The sequence below is a fragment of the Desmodus rotundus genome, chromosome 1, assembly GCF_022682495.2.
Source record: "Desmodus rotundus isolate HL8 chromosome 1, HLdesRot8A.1, whole genome shotgun sequence".
Taxonomy (NCBI): domain Eukaryota; kingdom Metazoa; phylum Chordata; class Mammalia; order Chiroptera; family Phyllostomidae; genus Desmodus; species Desmodus rotundus.
This window is the reverse complement of record NC_071387.1, coordinates 150790885-150806334: the sequence shown is the minus strand read 5'-3', so window position 1 is coordinate 150806334 and position 15450 is coordinate 150790885. Positions and strand designations below refer to the sequence as shown.

The following is a 15450-nucleotide window of genomic DNA, read 5'->3' as shown; positions in this document are numbered from 1 at the left end:
AAGTGCAGAGACTGGATACCTACAATCTAGCAGAGGAAACTTTAGGTAAGAAAAGAGCAGGCTATTTTATGTTAACTTCTATTTACCTTTTCCTTATAAAGAGTTATCTTTTTACAGGTATCAGGGATGGATGCCAAGATCAGGTCATTACACAGTGTGTAATTTTTGACTAATTCAGAAAGTGTCCTTCTGCCACAGCATGATTCAAGGGCAATTAAAAATTAACAGTGATTTCAACCAAACTAATAGTAAATGTACAATATTGAATTCTATAAACTTACTACTAAAAAGCATACAATGTAGTTTTATTTTAAAGAAGTGGTTACACACAGTTAATGTGCTTATCTGGGTTGCTAAATGATGCTTTAAATGACTGGCTTTTCAGTTCCTAAATTTTGCAGCCCCGATTATGTGCCACTTAAACAAATGAAAACAATCACAGAAACACCAGTGATGGACTTAACCATTAATTATCTCCTTAATTATTCCTTCCTTTCATCCTTTTCATCATTCCAGTTAGACGCTGTGCTATGCCGCGGAGCCTGCTGATAGTATCTGAGGAGTGAGGTTGACTGAGGACGGAGTGTTGATGTCTCTAAAGTGCATTATACTCCGCAAAGCTCAGAGAGTGATGCAGGGCCATACCGGTAATGCTTTTACTTCATGCACCAGGGCTAGGAGAGTAAACGAATAAAGGCAGCATCCCAAATTGAAGTGCATTTTGTTTCCGATAATTTTTGGCTTTTTAAAGAGCCTAAATGTATAGGAACACAGATTACATAATCTCATCCCCCTCGTACTCATCCTATCATAAGACTAAAGCAGACCTGTGAGTAACAACTGCTTTTACCTCAGCGTCCACCATTTCAGCCGACAAAGGTGCTTCTTCTTGCCCTTTGCAAGTACATAAAACTGGGGATTTTGGTTTGGATGCAAGACAGGAATTGCAGCAGTGCTGAGGGAGGGTGAGGGCAGTGGGGTTGATTGCATTAAGCGCCATGACAGCTAGAAGAGAATCGTAGCTTTCCTTGAGAACATGGTAATTTTCCATGTTGACAATTTTCTAGGAAGAAATAAGGATACCTTTTGAAGCATTAATTACTTGTGGAGTGTCTGCTCTTCTCACCCCAGAATTATGAGTATGATTAAGACATAGTCCAGCTCTCAAGGCACACACAATTTAGAGGGCATGACAGACATGTAAACACACAATTACAATGCAGGGTTGTAAGCACTGTAATAAAGGTAAGTGAAGGGTTTAATAGCAGCAATGAAAAGAAAGCATATCATGCTCTAACTCTAGAACAGGAAGGGGAAAAGGAAGCGAAGACTTTCCCCAATGGAGGTGCCCCTGGTGATCTGTGGTGATTATATCTCTTTATCACTAGCAGTTTTAGAAGTGAAAGACAATTATATAAAAAGGAGACTAACAATTTACGATTAGGAATACTTAGCTTCAACCTATTTGTGTATCCTTTTAATAGGTTCTCTATAATGCAAAAATCAAGATATATGTAAATGCGTCTCCTATAAAACAGATTATAAAATAAAATAAAGTCATTCAAAATATACTAAAAATATTATATGAGGGCTGCTGCATTTATACATAATCTAGTTAAATACTAAAGGCTATTTTTTCCTACAGATTTTTATAGGAAAAAAATCTCCCGAGGGAATTAAAATTGGAAAGAGACTTTTTTACCCTAACTCATAAAACTAAATCAATAACAGATTTTAAAGCATATATTCTATTACCTCAATTCTTCTTATGGTGAAAAGCCATTTCTACAACAATAAAAACAAACATCAGAATTGTCTCCAATGGGCATCCTTTCTGACAATCTTCAGAACGGACTGAGGATTCAATGAGGTGCATGGACTGGCTAATTCTCTCTCACTGTTTAGCCCTTGATCTTTGAGGTCACAACACTGACATATTCATAAAGAACTGTGGGAAAGTCTGCACCACCCCTGCTTGCTTGCTACCTGTTTTATGAGCAAGTGAAGGACTTCAGTTTTTGCAAACTACTGGTTTGAGCATTAAAGTCACTCAAAAGATACTGAATGATATTCTTACTCCCAGAATAGAAAGTTAATCCTGATCCATCAGTGGTGGGCTTTGTCCAGGGTCACTTTGCTGCTGACAAGTAGCGCAGTCTGCTGGATGTGATGTGTTATAAAAATGTGTATGGGGTGGGGCGGGGGAGGGGAACCCAGTGACCACCTCTTTGTTGCCTTGACTCTGTAAACACAGAAGGCTTTGAACAGCATGGAAAGCAATTCATACTCATGGGGGCCTTTTATTTTGGGCCTACCTTGCACAGATTAAGCTCTTTGGTTTAATTTCCTCAGTTGCCACAGTTTGAAATAGCTATACTTTAATCTTTTTTAAAAATTGTAATCAAGGTTTCCATCTGTCCTTTCTACAAACTGAAATTTCAATCATAACATATAACAATGTTACAGAGAGAGAATTCAATAGGATCCCCCAGAACAGAAAGCAGCACATGTTGGAGACATCTTCCAATCCTCCCCCATCACTGGTATGGGGGTTTTGACCTTAGCCTTTTTCCCTGACTGACCTAAACATATTTTAAACATCTGATTGGTAGAATTACATTAACTGACACTCTTCCCTGGGTTCCCACCGGATCTGATTCAGAGACTGAATTAATAATAATAGGGCTTCTCTTTTCTCACTAAGTCATAAAGCAGGTTTCATTGCGGCAGGAAAATTGAGTTGTGGCTCTTGGCCCTCTAGATCTAATGCATCTTTTTTCATATTGAAGACTTTGTGATGCCCTCCTTACTATTATGAAATAAAATAAAACCGACCTATCTATGATTTCAAAATTTAATAGAATGCCTTAATGCTATTATCAAGGAGACCAAATAAAATGTTTATAATAAAACCATATGTTGATTTATTTAACAAGTATTTATTGAGTGTCTACTATGAACAATAAAGGCCATATGAACAAAAAAGTAAAGGTCTCTGGTTTCTTGGAGTTTACTTGCAGTGGTGAGGAAAGAAAAGCAGAATAAATATTGGACATTAATAATAAGTAGATTTTATTGTATATTAGAGAGTGATACATGTTAATGCAAAACAGAAAAATACAGGCCAGGATAAGAGGCTTGAGGAGTGTGAAGAGATACAGTTTATACATGTAATTAGGGTGGTTGGAGTCACACTCAATTGGAAGGTGAGGTCTGAGCAAAGAACTGAAGGAAGCGAAGGTGTGGCCAGGTGCACACCTGGAGCAAAGTGTTCCAAGCAGGGGAAGGACAGCCCAAAGCCTGGGTGCTCAGGGCCCCCGATAGTGGGGCTCAGTGAGCAGTGGGAAGAATAGGGGAACACGTCAAAGCAGTTATTGGGGAACATGATCATGAAGTGCCCAGGAGGTCACCCTAAGTTCTTTGGTGTTTATGGTATAAAATGCCAGCCATTTGCAAGGCCTATGTGAATAATATGTATTTCAGGATGTAATCGAGGCTCAAATAATCATGAAACAAAATTTAAACCCATTATCAATGTCCATATTTAGTCATGTAGGACATAGGACAGTTTTTACTATTTAATGCTCCCTAGGACATTTAGTGTCCCCAGCTACCTGCCATGAATACCAGCAGGGCTCCCAGTCATTACCGTAATTAAATTTCCCCACAAATCTCAAAAACACCCAAGGGGCCAATACTGCCCTCCCCCAACTGAAAATCGTCACCCTTCAGCAACAGTTTTTAATCATTTTGGTCTTAGGAACTTTTAAAAGTTATTGAGGATCTTAAAAGGCTTTTGTTTATATAGGTTCAGATCTATCAAAATTTACCATTTTAGAAACTTAAAATGAGAACATGTAAAACTATTGATTATTCATTCAAAAATAACAACAGTAAATTCATGACATGTTGACATCAGAGTGATCAAATACTGTGTAGCCTTTGAAAACTTCCACTGTGGCACTCATGGGACAGGATGGGAGTGAGAAAAGCAAATACCATCTCAGTATTATTAGGAAAGTAGTTGTGACTCCACAGACGCTTGAAAGGGGGCCGGGGGTCCCCAGAAGTTTTGGGGCCACACTTTGAGAACCATGACAAAGTGCAATGGAAATAAAGCTTCATGTAAACATGAGTTTATTTCCCCTGGGATCTGAAAGTAATGCAAAAGAATATTTATAGTATTGTGTGCAACCATTTACATTCTGGAGTCTTAAAATTGAATCATCTCAGTATATTCTGTGAAGCTTAAAATTTATGACAAAAGAATTGGGAATAAAATGAGACAGATAAGAAACTGGGAAAGAAGGAAAAAGAAGACTATGGGATCTATAAAACTTAGGAGAGGCTCTGAAAAATTATGTCTAAGCTTTTAATAGTCTAGATAAATTGTGCTAAAAATGTTTAACTACTTTACTTTCTATTAATATTTAATATAGAAACTATATGCAAGTGACTTGTTACAAGATTAGGAACACAAAAGTTGTTGGTCTAAAATGAGTATAAAAATACATTACAAGCTCCTTTCTCTTTACAAGTCACTTCTCTTTTCTCATAGATATTTTAGGACCCACAGTAAATATTTTTCAATTAGATGCTCCATAGAAAGGCATGAGGTTTCCGAAAATCTTCCCTATAAGTAAATTAACTAGGTGAAGAGATCTTCTGCAGTGGAATAAAATTCTTTAGACTTAAAAAAATTACATACTGTATTAAGTGATTATATAGTTTTAGGTAATTAAACTGAAAATTGTCCTATGTGAAGCCTTTGTCTTTAGAATGGTATCTTTTGTCTTTTTATTTCTCTTCTACATAATACCTACTCATTCAGGAGTTTGTTTTTCATCCTGGCACCTACTGCAAGATCTCAGGTTCTGAGAGGTGGGAGAGCAGCCTTGGAGGCCAAGTTCCAAAGCTCATCTAGGATTTGAATCTCTGCAACCATGGGGTTATACAGGCTCTGTTTCAACAGCTCCAGTGATGGGGAAACCAACACTTCCACAGGAATATGCTGATCTATTTTTTGGCAATTATAATTTTTGAGAAATGCTTCTTTACATTGGGCACAAAGCTGTGTCTCTGTAGCTTTCATTTATTCTATGATGTGTCCACTGTAGTATATTTTAAGTTTAAATACATTAATGGGTATATCCCACATGTCACTTTGTACCTGATTAATGTTCATTACCTGCCCTCCTGTACTAGATAGTGTGGATGCCTTGCTGAGCATCTATTCTATCTTCTAGCATCACTTCCAGAACCAGAGAGGCCAAAAAGGCCAAAGTGACATTTCTGACTTTCTTGCAGCTGGGGTTGCGGATGTAATTTAGGTTGTACCAATCAGATACACTAAGATTTGACATTCAAATTCAGCTAACTGAGCATGTGGGGTCTATTTTGCTGCTGCAGACTGCAAGCAGGAATCACGTAAAGAGTTGTCACAGTGTCTTCCCAGCATGCTAACGGAGACAAGTTACTTAGCCTCTCCACATCTCACTTTTCTAATTTGTAAAGTGAGGACAGCAGTACCTAATTAAGTTGTTGTGAGATTAATTGTGATAATCCTTTTACCAAGTTTGGGTAGTGTCTGGCATGTGATAAGGGTTCAATAAATGTTAGTTTTTACTATAATTACTATTGTTACTACCATTTTCCTTGAGCTATTCTCAATAGACTTGACTTTAACCACCAGATATTCCAATCTAGAATATATCCAGGTTTGTTTGTCAAAAAGAATAGCTTCCAAAACTGAATTCACACCACAGTGTGTCTGATGGGTCCAGAAGAGAGTATCGTCCTCAACATCTCCCTTTTCTCCAATGTAACAACAGTGATGCATATGGAATTCACTCTCATGGAGTTTAAACTCAATTCAAACTCTAAAATATTTTCTGTATTTCCCACTGTTAAAGTAAGACATCACTGTTTTGCACTCAGTAAGGCTTTGATTTGTACTTATTATAAATGCATTTTTTATTTACATATAGTTGGTATACAATCTTATATTGGTTATGGTATATTAGTTTCAGGTGTACAATATAGTGATTCAACTTTCTTATATCTTAAAATGTGATCACACTGCTAATTCTAGTAATCATCTGTCACCATATAAACTTATTGCAATATTATTGACTATGTTCATTTATACTTTTTATTGCTCATCGTGTTGAACCAAGCCTATTTATTTCAGTCTGAACTAAGCCTATCATATAATTGCATATATATATATATATACATATATATATACACACACACTATATATAATGTACATATATAGATTGGTCTCATATCAAATAAGGAAGCAGTCAAGGAAGTCAATGTCAGTGATAAGGAAGCAGTCAATTATCTCCCCAAAGTCATTAGTGAATGGGTTGAACAGGTCAGACCAAGGACAGATCCCTGTGTTCCACAGCTTGCCTTCCCCACTGAGATCAACCCTGTCATATCATCAGTCTTTGGGCCTGACTGTTTAGTCGTCTATGTATCTACCTATATTATCATATCACCCAAATATTCTCCTAGTAAGACTTTTTTCAGATGCTCTCTCGTGGCAGCATTTTCCAAATCCAACTTTCTAGGACATGCATTACTTATTTACACAACTATATCATAATGTAACAGAATGTAAATTATAGTTTATTTTTAAACAATGAGTTTGACATCTCAAAGCATTTCTTCAAGTGCTGAGTGAAATCCTGGAGTTAGCCCTCCAAACCCAATCAGCAATTCTCTGTTTCTTTACTCAAAGGATCATTTTGTAATCTTAGTTCCACAGAACTCAATTAATTATTTTATGGTATTTCTCCCTCCCTCATTTCCCAATGAAAGTGGGACCACCACTCTCTCAGCCCATAGTCTTTCACCTCTACAGCATATCAAACCTAATTATTAATCTCTTTTGTCATCCCACCTATTCTTCCAGAGCAGTATCTCTAACCACGTGACTTGCATATGAATCACACATGATTCCTACAATTCCCTGTAAAACACTACTCCACATTCAGGCCTCACCAGTCTTTGTGTTAAATGATGAGTCTAATTCCTCTTTTCACAAAATATTTGATGTCAACTGTTTGGTTTCAGAATACTTTTCATTTCTATAATTAGAATATGATTCTTAAAAAATGCAAATACTCAAAGGAAGTAACTTTTAGATCTATGTGGTGGCATAAAAGAATGAATCAACGATTTGCTTTCTTTGCATCTGATGCCTTTGTATAGTCTCATTCTTAAGGAAGATATTTATATAGTATTCAGATATTTAACATATATTTGTGACATTGTTTTCTAACTTAAGCATATTATAATGATAAGAATATCAGGTGCTGGATATTTTTGATGCATTATAAATTGGATGAAATGTCTTCTCAAAGTAGACTATCTGCTTGATAGTCTTCTTTACAAGCTTAATTATTAAAAAGCAAACAGGGATAACATTACGTTATATAATGGAAATAAAGCATACTTTGCTTGGACAATTTTCAACATACTTTGTGTAAGACTTAGGTTTTTTTGTTTCAAACAATATAATTTTAAGATTTTTAGATAGTAAATGTTCAAAAGTTAAGAATGACATGCACAAATAACCCCTTATATTTAGTAAATGATTTTACCCTTGATAATTTACAAATATGAAGGACTTACATTATGTTTTATATATTATAGTACTTTTAATGGAACTATGTAGAGTTTAAAGGATATGTATTTTCTCTTCTTCCAATGCAGATTTTAAATAATGATCATAAAATTTAAGGCCATATTTATCAGATATAATCAATGTTATTGAATGTGATAATGGCAATTCAAGTAACCAGCTATTAAAAATTCAAACTGCTGCAATTCTCTAAAAGAAGCAACACAGCTGCTCCTCCCAGTAGACCTATTGTATTCTGAGGGCCAGTCAAACAGCAGTCACATATGTCTTCATGCAATCTGCTCTAGCAACCCACAAAACCCATAATTTTTAAAGGACAATATCATGTATATGTTATATATATGTGTGTGGTTGGCATTTCTCCAACTGTATATAAAACTTCCAAAGAACAGATTCTCCTTTTTCTTTTCACTTTCTTTCTCTAAATAGACCCATAATGTTCAGGGGAAAACACTGAGAATAATAAATCCAAATCTCTGTATAAAATACACCTTCATGACACACACAAGCTGGAAATCACAGGAACCAATAAAAATGCAGGCAGCCTACTGATAATGAGGTCAGAAATACAAATAAATTTACTTTTAATGAAGACTGGAGGCACAGTAATCAAAGTGTTAAAATTCATTTCATGCATATCTCATTTGCTTCTTAGCTGATATTTACCACGCAATTCTGTGAGAAAGTAGAGGCCTAAGATGCTCCAGATAAATGGCTCAATTAATTGTACAGAGGTAGACCTCTTTGAGCTGAGCCAGAGCTGTGAGCTCTTTATTAAAAGCACTATTCTGTAGCCCATAACCTTGTTCCTTGACTCCTCTCTGGTTTCCAATTTAAACAAGTCCCCATGCGGCCTGCTCTAAAGGGCTTTGTCTCCCTGTCATTGTTAAGAGAGCTGAGGCATCCTGGAAGTGTGAAATCAGACCTCATGAGTTGAACGGTTCCCCAGGGAACGCTGGACTGCGCAGAAGGTCAAAGTCATGGGCCGGACCATCTAAAAGTGTCTGATCGCCGGTCTGTGACACAGCAAGTTGGGGAGGGGGGAGGGCTAGACTGAGAGGACTGAAATTGAACACATCTTAATTAAAGCCCACAGACAGCAAAACAAAATGTTTTCTAGGCAGCCTGTCAAATGGGGCTTAAATTTAGCTCTGCTAATGAATCTGAGCTGCTAACTGTTATTTCTTAAGATAATAAGACTCTCACAGGAAGCTGGAAAAAAAACTGTAGCATGTCTTTTTCTGCTGTTTTGCTACTTAAATATTTTCCTACAATGAAGACGGTTTTCCTAAAGAAAAAACATGGGAAAAGTCTATGCAAATAAAGGGGTAGTAAACATCTCTCTTAATAACTAGTAGATTTCCAGAGTATGGGGCTGGTAAGCGAAGGCGAGTCTATATTTGGAGGCGTGCTTTAGAAAAAAATATGCTCATTTAAATGGGACTATTTCAGTGACAGATTATGTTAATTGTAAAATTCTGTCTCTTCCTTTTCCTCTCCCTCTCCCTCTATTGTTTCCTGAAAGAGATGGCGCATTAATTTGAGATCTCAATTCACCAGGGGTGCAGAAGTTTTATATTAGTGTACCTTTTAACACAGTGAAAAGGTAGGGCATCTTTTGAAAGGGTTTCACAGTGCTCCTATATCACTGTTTCTGAAACTGAGTGGCTGGTATCCCTGGGGAGGCTGTGACCTCTTCCTCGGGAACTCAGAAAAACAACCCAGGGGAAAACGAAGTGGGAGGGGCCGAGGAGAGAATTCTTTTCTCTAACTTCTTTAGAACTTGAAAGAACCAACCGGCCAGGTCTAAATACTCTGCAAAGAAAGCTTCACTCACTATAGACTTTAGATGTTCTGTTGAAGGCAGAAATTAGGATCCGTCCAAGGAAAAGAATAATTAAAAGCCAGAAACGGCAAAGTCCAACATGAACTGTTTCCCATCACCGAAAAAAACAAACCAGCTCCCCCCCTCCCCCATTGGTCTTTCTCTTCTCACCATCTCTCCAGTTTTAAGGAATACTCGATTTAGTGGTAGAGCGAACCCTCCCCAATGCACACAGGGCCAGACAGTCTCTGCGTTTTGCTTTGATGGCATAGAGAGACTTTGACCTTTTCACTGGCTAGTTGAAAGGTAAGTGAGTTGTACTGCACAGTATTTTTCAGTTAACCAAACTTTTTCCCTGTAGGAAGAATGTAGCTGACCAATTTTGAAAACCAGAGTGCCACTTTCTCAGGCTGTGAAAGGCAGCCCACAGTTTGACTGAAATTTCAATCCACTCTTACGCCTTGCTCAATGCATGTGTATGTGTGGGAGTTGTAAATTGAGGCCTTAACCACCAGGCTTAATCTCTTTTAAATCTGTATTAACCTTAATGATTTGAAGTGCACTGTCCAACACTGGGCTATTGAGACTGAAGAAAAACCTACCCTCAACTATCAACAGTTTATTAGGGGCTTAACTGAAGTGACCTACTGTAGTAGTGTTCAGCTGAACAAGGCTATAGGCTTTTTGTGCAAAGGGAAAGAATTGAGGGTTTCATTAAAAAGTAATTTGTGCTTTATACTCACTCATTCAAAGAGTCTCAATTGCTCTTTATTCACACACAGTTAATACAGTATCACAATGTTTCTCAATGAATGTGTTGTAACAAAAGAAAAATTTTACATTTTGAAAGGAAAAAAATTCTTTGAAAGTGTGGTAAGATGGATGGTTACTTAAAAGATTACAGAATTTCTTTTTCCTGTGCTCATGTTAAATGGTGAAATACTGTAATTTAAAGTTATTTGCTTAAATTATGGAAGTTTAGCTTTATGTTTGAATCATTAAAAATATTCTTAAAATAGAGCCAAGTTGGTCTTGTTAGATGTGTCTAGAAAAAAATGTTCCAAAGCCAATTGAGCATCTTACAGTAATAGCTTCATTTATATCAGGTCATAAAATATTCTTCACTCAGCACAGACAGCTATCAGTGATTTAAAATCTCCCCTCTCCTTCCTCAATGCTCCTGAATGGATGCTAATTGGAGGATTTGAAGACAGCACCCTTGACTCAATTCCCTTTTTTCCTAAACTGTTGCTGAATATCTTGTAGACCCCAACTATGATTATCCACTGATATATACAACATATTTTTAAAGTACTTCTTTTAACAAGTAAAGAGTTGAAGTGTGCAAAAAGCTTATTTGTGCCCCACATCTGATGGTAAAGACCAGGAATGATTCGTAGATAGGTAAATACCTATCCTTTTCAGAAGTAAATATTTTTTAATTGGTAGTGTATTCAGATATTTCGGACTTATATAAATGCTCCTCAGTTTCTGCCACCATCACAAATGTCATAAAGACCACACAAGGTCCAAGAACGAGCAAGGTCAAAGACTGAGTTATCCCCTTGCCCCTCAATAGTTACATGTCTCTCTTGTTCCATTCAGAGCACATTAGATTACAAGGCCAGTGTAGAATGAGGAATCATCACATTTACATCCCCAGGACTGGAGGGAAGAAATTAAGAATCTGTTATTTAGTATTTCCCAAATTAAAGTTTATTTTATCAGATCAAAATCATGCCTCATTGAATCCCTAGGAAGAAGACTGATGTTATTCACATTAATTTACATATTAGGACATTACAACCATTGGAAAGAAATATATCTGTTTTTGTCAGCTTTGAAAGAACATGTACTTTAACTTCCATAGTGGCATAGAGGCCAACAGGGTTAACGTGGTTTGCATATTCATGAAGTTTGGAAAGTAATGACAGCTTCTCTCCAAGAGAAACAAACTATATAATTGCATTCAACTTTGTAATGGGCAGGTTTCTTAGCTTGTAAAGTAAACAGCACTTGAATTTCTCTGTAAGAAATTATTGTGCCCATTATAAATGTTCAGCCATAGTTCTGAGCACTTCGGTGCCCTCTGAGATACTGAGTAGTTTAGGCTTTTCTCCTTATTTCAGATATTTTCAGCAAAACAGTGGGTACTCCCCTACAAAAAATCCTGAAGAAATGTGAGGGCATCTCCCGAGAGACAGTATCATTGCCCTGAATTCCTTAATCTACCTGCTGCTGGAAATCACAGCCTAGGCATAACCTCCGCAGTGTAAAAACAATACTGTATTCCTATTACAGTCTTCAACTTCATGTCCAAAGTGAACAAAAAGAGTAGTCAATCATTTATTGTTGACTGTTGGCTTTAAGAATAAATGCAGCATAATAATAATAATAAAGAAATCACTGTGTCCAGATTAATTTGATTACAACCACATCAGAAATAAAAAGGAACATGAATAAAGTTAATATTCACTAATTGCTTAGTACAAGGAGCCAAATCAGCATGTATACCGAAAAATTACAAACTACCTTCTCTCCAGCTATTTTCAGGTATACCTATTTTGAAAGAATATTTGATAGCTGTTATCTTCTAGCTTACAAATGAATTGATAATTACTTCTTTAAAGAAACTGTAAACTCTGAACATTTTTATTTTTATCACACAATAAATAGTCATGCAATAATATGTAAACATTAAAATTTTTTAAAATATTGCTATTTTGGAGCAGTAATCTGCTACTTTAGTTTTAAGGCATGTGGTCTTTTAATTTGGTTTTCATTTCATGAATTAAAGAAGGGTACCAGTGACCATGTAATGGATTTGCAAGCCCTTAGAGCAGTGACTTTCAAACAGTGTGCCACAGGAATTTTCAAAACATGCAATTTCTGACTATTTAGTTAGGGACACCTGACCTCTTCTTCTTTGGATTGTCAAATAAAGAAAAACAACAACAAGCCAACACAACAATAGCCATCTCATGTGACTGAATTAAAATTACACTGATTTTTTTTGTCAGATTGGCAAGAAAATATATATATTTCTGGTGCGCCGCAGAATTTTAGTAATTAGTTTGTGTGCCAAGAGATGAAAAAGACTGAAAATCGCCGCCTTGGATGGGAGGAGAAGTACATTTCTCCCCATCAAATAAGTCAGCTCCCTTTGTTGAGCCAACTTGCTGAGCACACAGTGGTCGGCATATTTCCACAAATAATAAGTAGGTACTTTATTTCAGAAACAGTGAAATATATACAAAAATTGGTCATCAGTCCTATTTATTATCCATTTTGAGATGGACAATTTAAGAATTGGTATAAACATCTCCAAATTCTACAGAATTAAACAATAAATGAGTGGTCCCATAGTTGCATATTCAAACCAATGATTTAATTTTGAAAATCGACAAAATAATTACTGTTAGTCCATTCTATGTTATAGAAACAGCAATACCCAAGTCAGAAAGTTTAAGAGACAAGACTAATACTGGCATTTTTACAGGTCTGCTTCTTGGTTTAAAATATTTAGAACAATGTGGATGCTTAGTTTAGATCTAAAATTATCTCTGGAACATCCTAAGAAATTTGGACAACTAACAAATTGGATTAGGCAACCCAAATACCAAGAGTTTATACCAAGTAACTGAGTATTATGCATGTTTGAATTATAATTGTTGAAGCTATGGTATCTTACATGAGCTGATACCCTTTGAGAGAAGATACAGCCTTACTCCAAATGCCAAAATGACAAAACCAGGAAGAAAAATCCCTACTATGTTGACTGAACTTTGGAGGAGGAAACAATTCAAAAGTTATTTTATTGTTTATTGTTTATTTTTTATTATATTACCCTTCTTTTTAAAAAGCAGTGAGCACATAAAAGTTGGTGGCTGGCAAACCTTTATAAGATCAACCCTGAAACTTTATATTTATATTATGCACTTTGATAATCCAATAAGGTCAAATGAAGAGTTCCATCACTAAATGGTAAAGACCTTGCATGCTGCTTGATAGCTATACCTAGATCTATACCTATATATATATATACACAATAGGGTAATTGCATCATTTCTTACCTGTGACGTCAGCGGCCATTAATCCTTCTGCTCTGATTACTTTCACCTGGAGAAATCCCACATCTTTCAGGTTGTGAAATATCCGCAATGGACTCTGAAAGACCCCAACATCAGTATTAGAAAAGAAAGGCCATAAACGATCCCAAAGAGTGTTCCAAGAAAACACTAAGTTTTGTGGTTGATTTCGGGATGTTTGTTGCTTAAGTGATTCAAAGGCTATTTGCGTTTCTTCAATACAGGTTATGCTTCCACCAGCACGAATGTGTACACACACACACACTTATATAGATAAGCATTGCTATGTAAGTGCATTTTTTTAAAGAATAAAATATCCCCACACTTCTTCCCCATAAATAATTATCAGTAGTTGATGGACAATAAATTGTAAATTGGAATATGCCTGCTTTTTCTCCCTTCCATCTCCTTTACCATAGCACTCCAAGAAAGCTTTCCTCTGTGGGTATTGTCGTTTGGAGACCCATGCTTCTTAATTTTGAATCCTAAATTGTTCATTATGCAATATTTCAGACTTTGGGAGCAAGAAAGTTAACATTAAATCAATCAATTATTTTTCTACTATTTTCTTCTTGATGAGCATTGGAAATTGCATGTGCTAGATGAAGGTTAAATTGCTGAAAGACTATTTTTTATATTTAATTTAAAAGACTTAGGTATTCTATAAACCTTTTAGGTGGAAGACATAATCTTCAGAAAAATCATATTGAGCACTAAAAATAAATTTGAAAGTCGTAATTTTTCTTAAATTTGTAATTTATTTACCATTGTAGTATGTGTAAAAGTAGAAGTAGAAAAATTGTGATAGAAGAGTCAGGTTCAAACAATAAAACCTCTTTAATTTCATAAATTAATAATGGTAGTGTTTTATTGTCTGTAGTACTGGAAGGGATTAAAAGAGGGATACCAGTAGAATAATTCAAAACTCTAATTAATGGGCACAAATACTCAGAGAATGAACCTATAGAACTTTATATGCTTTTGTTTATTTACAAATCGTAGCATTTTTCTTATGACAAGATCAGCATTTCTACTCAGTAAATTAAAGGTATTTTTTACCATAATTTTTAAAATGCTTTCTGACCAGGGAGCATAACATACTTTTGCCCAATAAAGCTAGCTATTAAAATATTACTAAAGACCATTTGCATGCCTGTATTGAGCACGTGAGAATACTGAGGGGCAACAGCTCAGTGCGATATTAACTCCATCAGTCCCATAGGACTAGTCATTGTTTACACGGAAGCTGTGACCTTGGTATATTGAGAGAAGGAAATGCAGATATGTGTGTAATCTCATAACCTAGTTTAAAAAAAACAGTTTAGCACAGGGATTAGCTCCTAATCTTTTATTGTTTTTAAACAGTTGTTTATCTCCCAGAACTGTTTAAGCTACCCAGATAATAGAATTAAATAAAAAGGTACTTCTCTCTCCACTTAAATTCCTGTAAACTAAGGGTTTAACAGTGGGAAGTTTAGGCAGCAGTATTAGAATTCAGAGGTTTGTAGGCAGTTGTCTGACTAATGTGGTAATGATCAGGTTTGGGAAGCTTATCTCAGAGTTTACAGAGTGTTATAAACCAGGTAAGTCTATCCTAATGATGGGGAAGAGTTTTCTGAAAAGGTTACTGTCCTTTAATTTTCAGGAGCAATTTAATCCAAGTCGCATTGTGACTAAAACAAGTATTATCAGTCTCATGTCTGAGAATCATTTCATACTGCTAACCTCCCTGCACAGGCCTATAGCTTCTGGTGCTTCAGCCAAGATGCTCTGCTTTCCATTTGGAGGGGTAATTACTGTTTGAAGCTTTCATTTCCTTGAATCAGCTGACACTCAGTAATTTCTTGTGAACTTCAACTGTTTAGGCCAGTGACATATCGATT

At 36.0% G+C, this 15450-nt stretch overlaps 1 protein-coding gene across 15 annotated transcripts in view; it reads right to left on the bottom strand.

Moving 5' to 3' along the window:
* MCTP1 (multiple C2 and transmembrane domain containing 1) overlaps nt 1-15450 on the bottom strand; it is a 458878-nt gene that overhangs the window by 160276 nt on the left and 283152 nt on the right. For all 15 annotated transcript variants that reach the window (XM_053911857.2, XM_053911814.2, XM_053911815.2 and 12 more), the window contains one exon: nt 13553-13646. In XM_053911857.2, coding sequence (XP_053767832.1) covers nt 13553-13646 — 94 coding nt within the window. The remainder of the gene's footprint in view (nt 1-13552; nt 13647-15450) is intronic.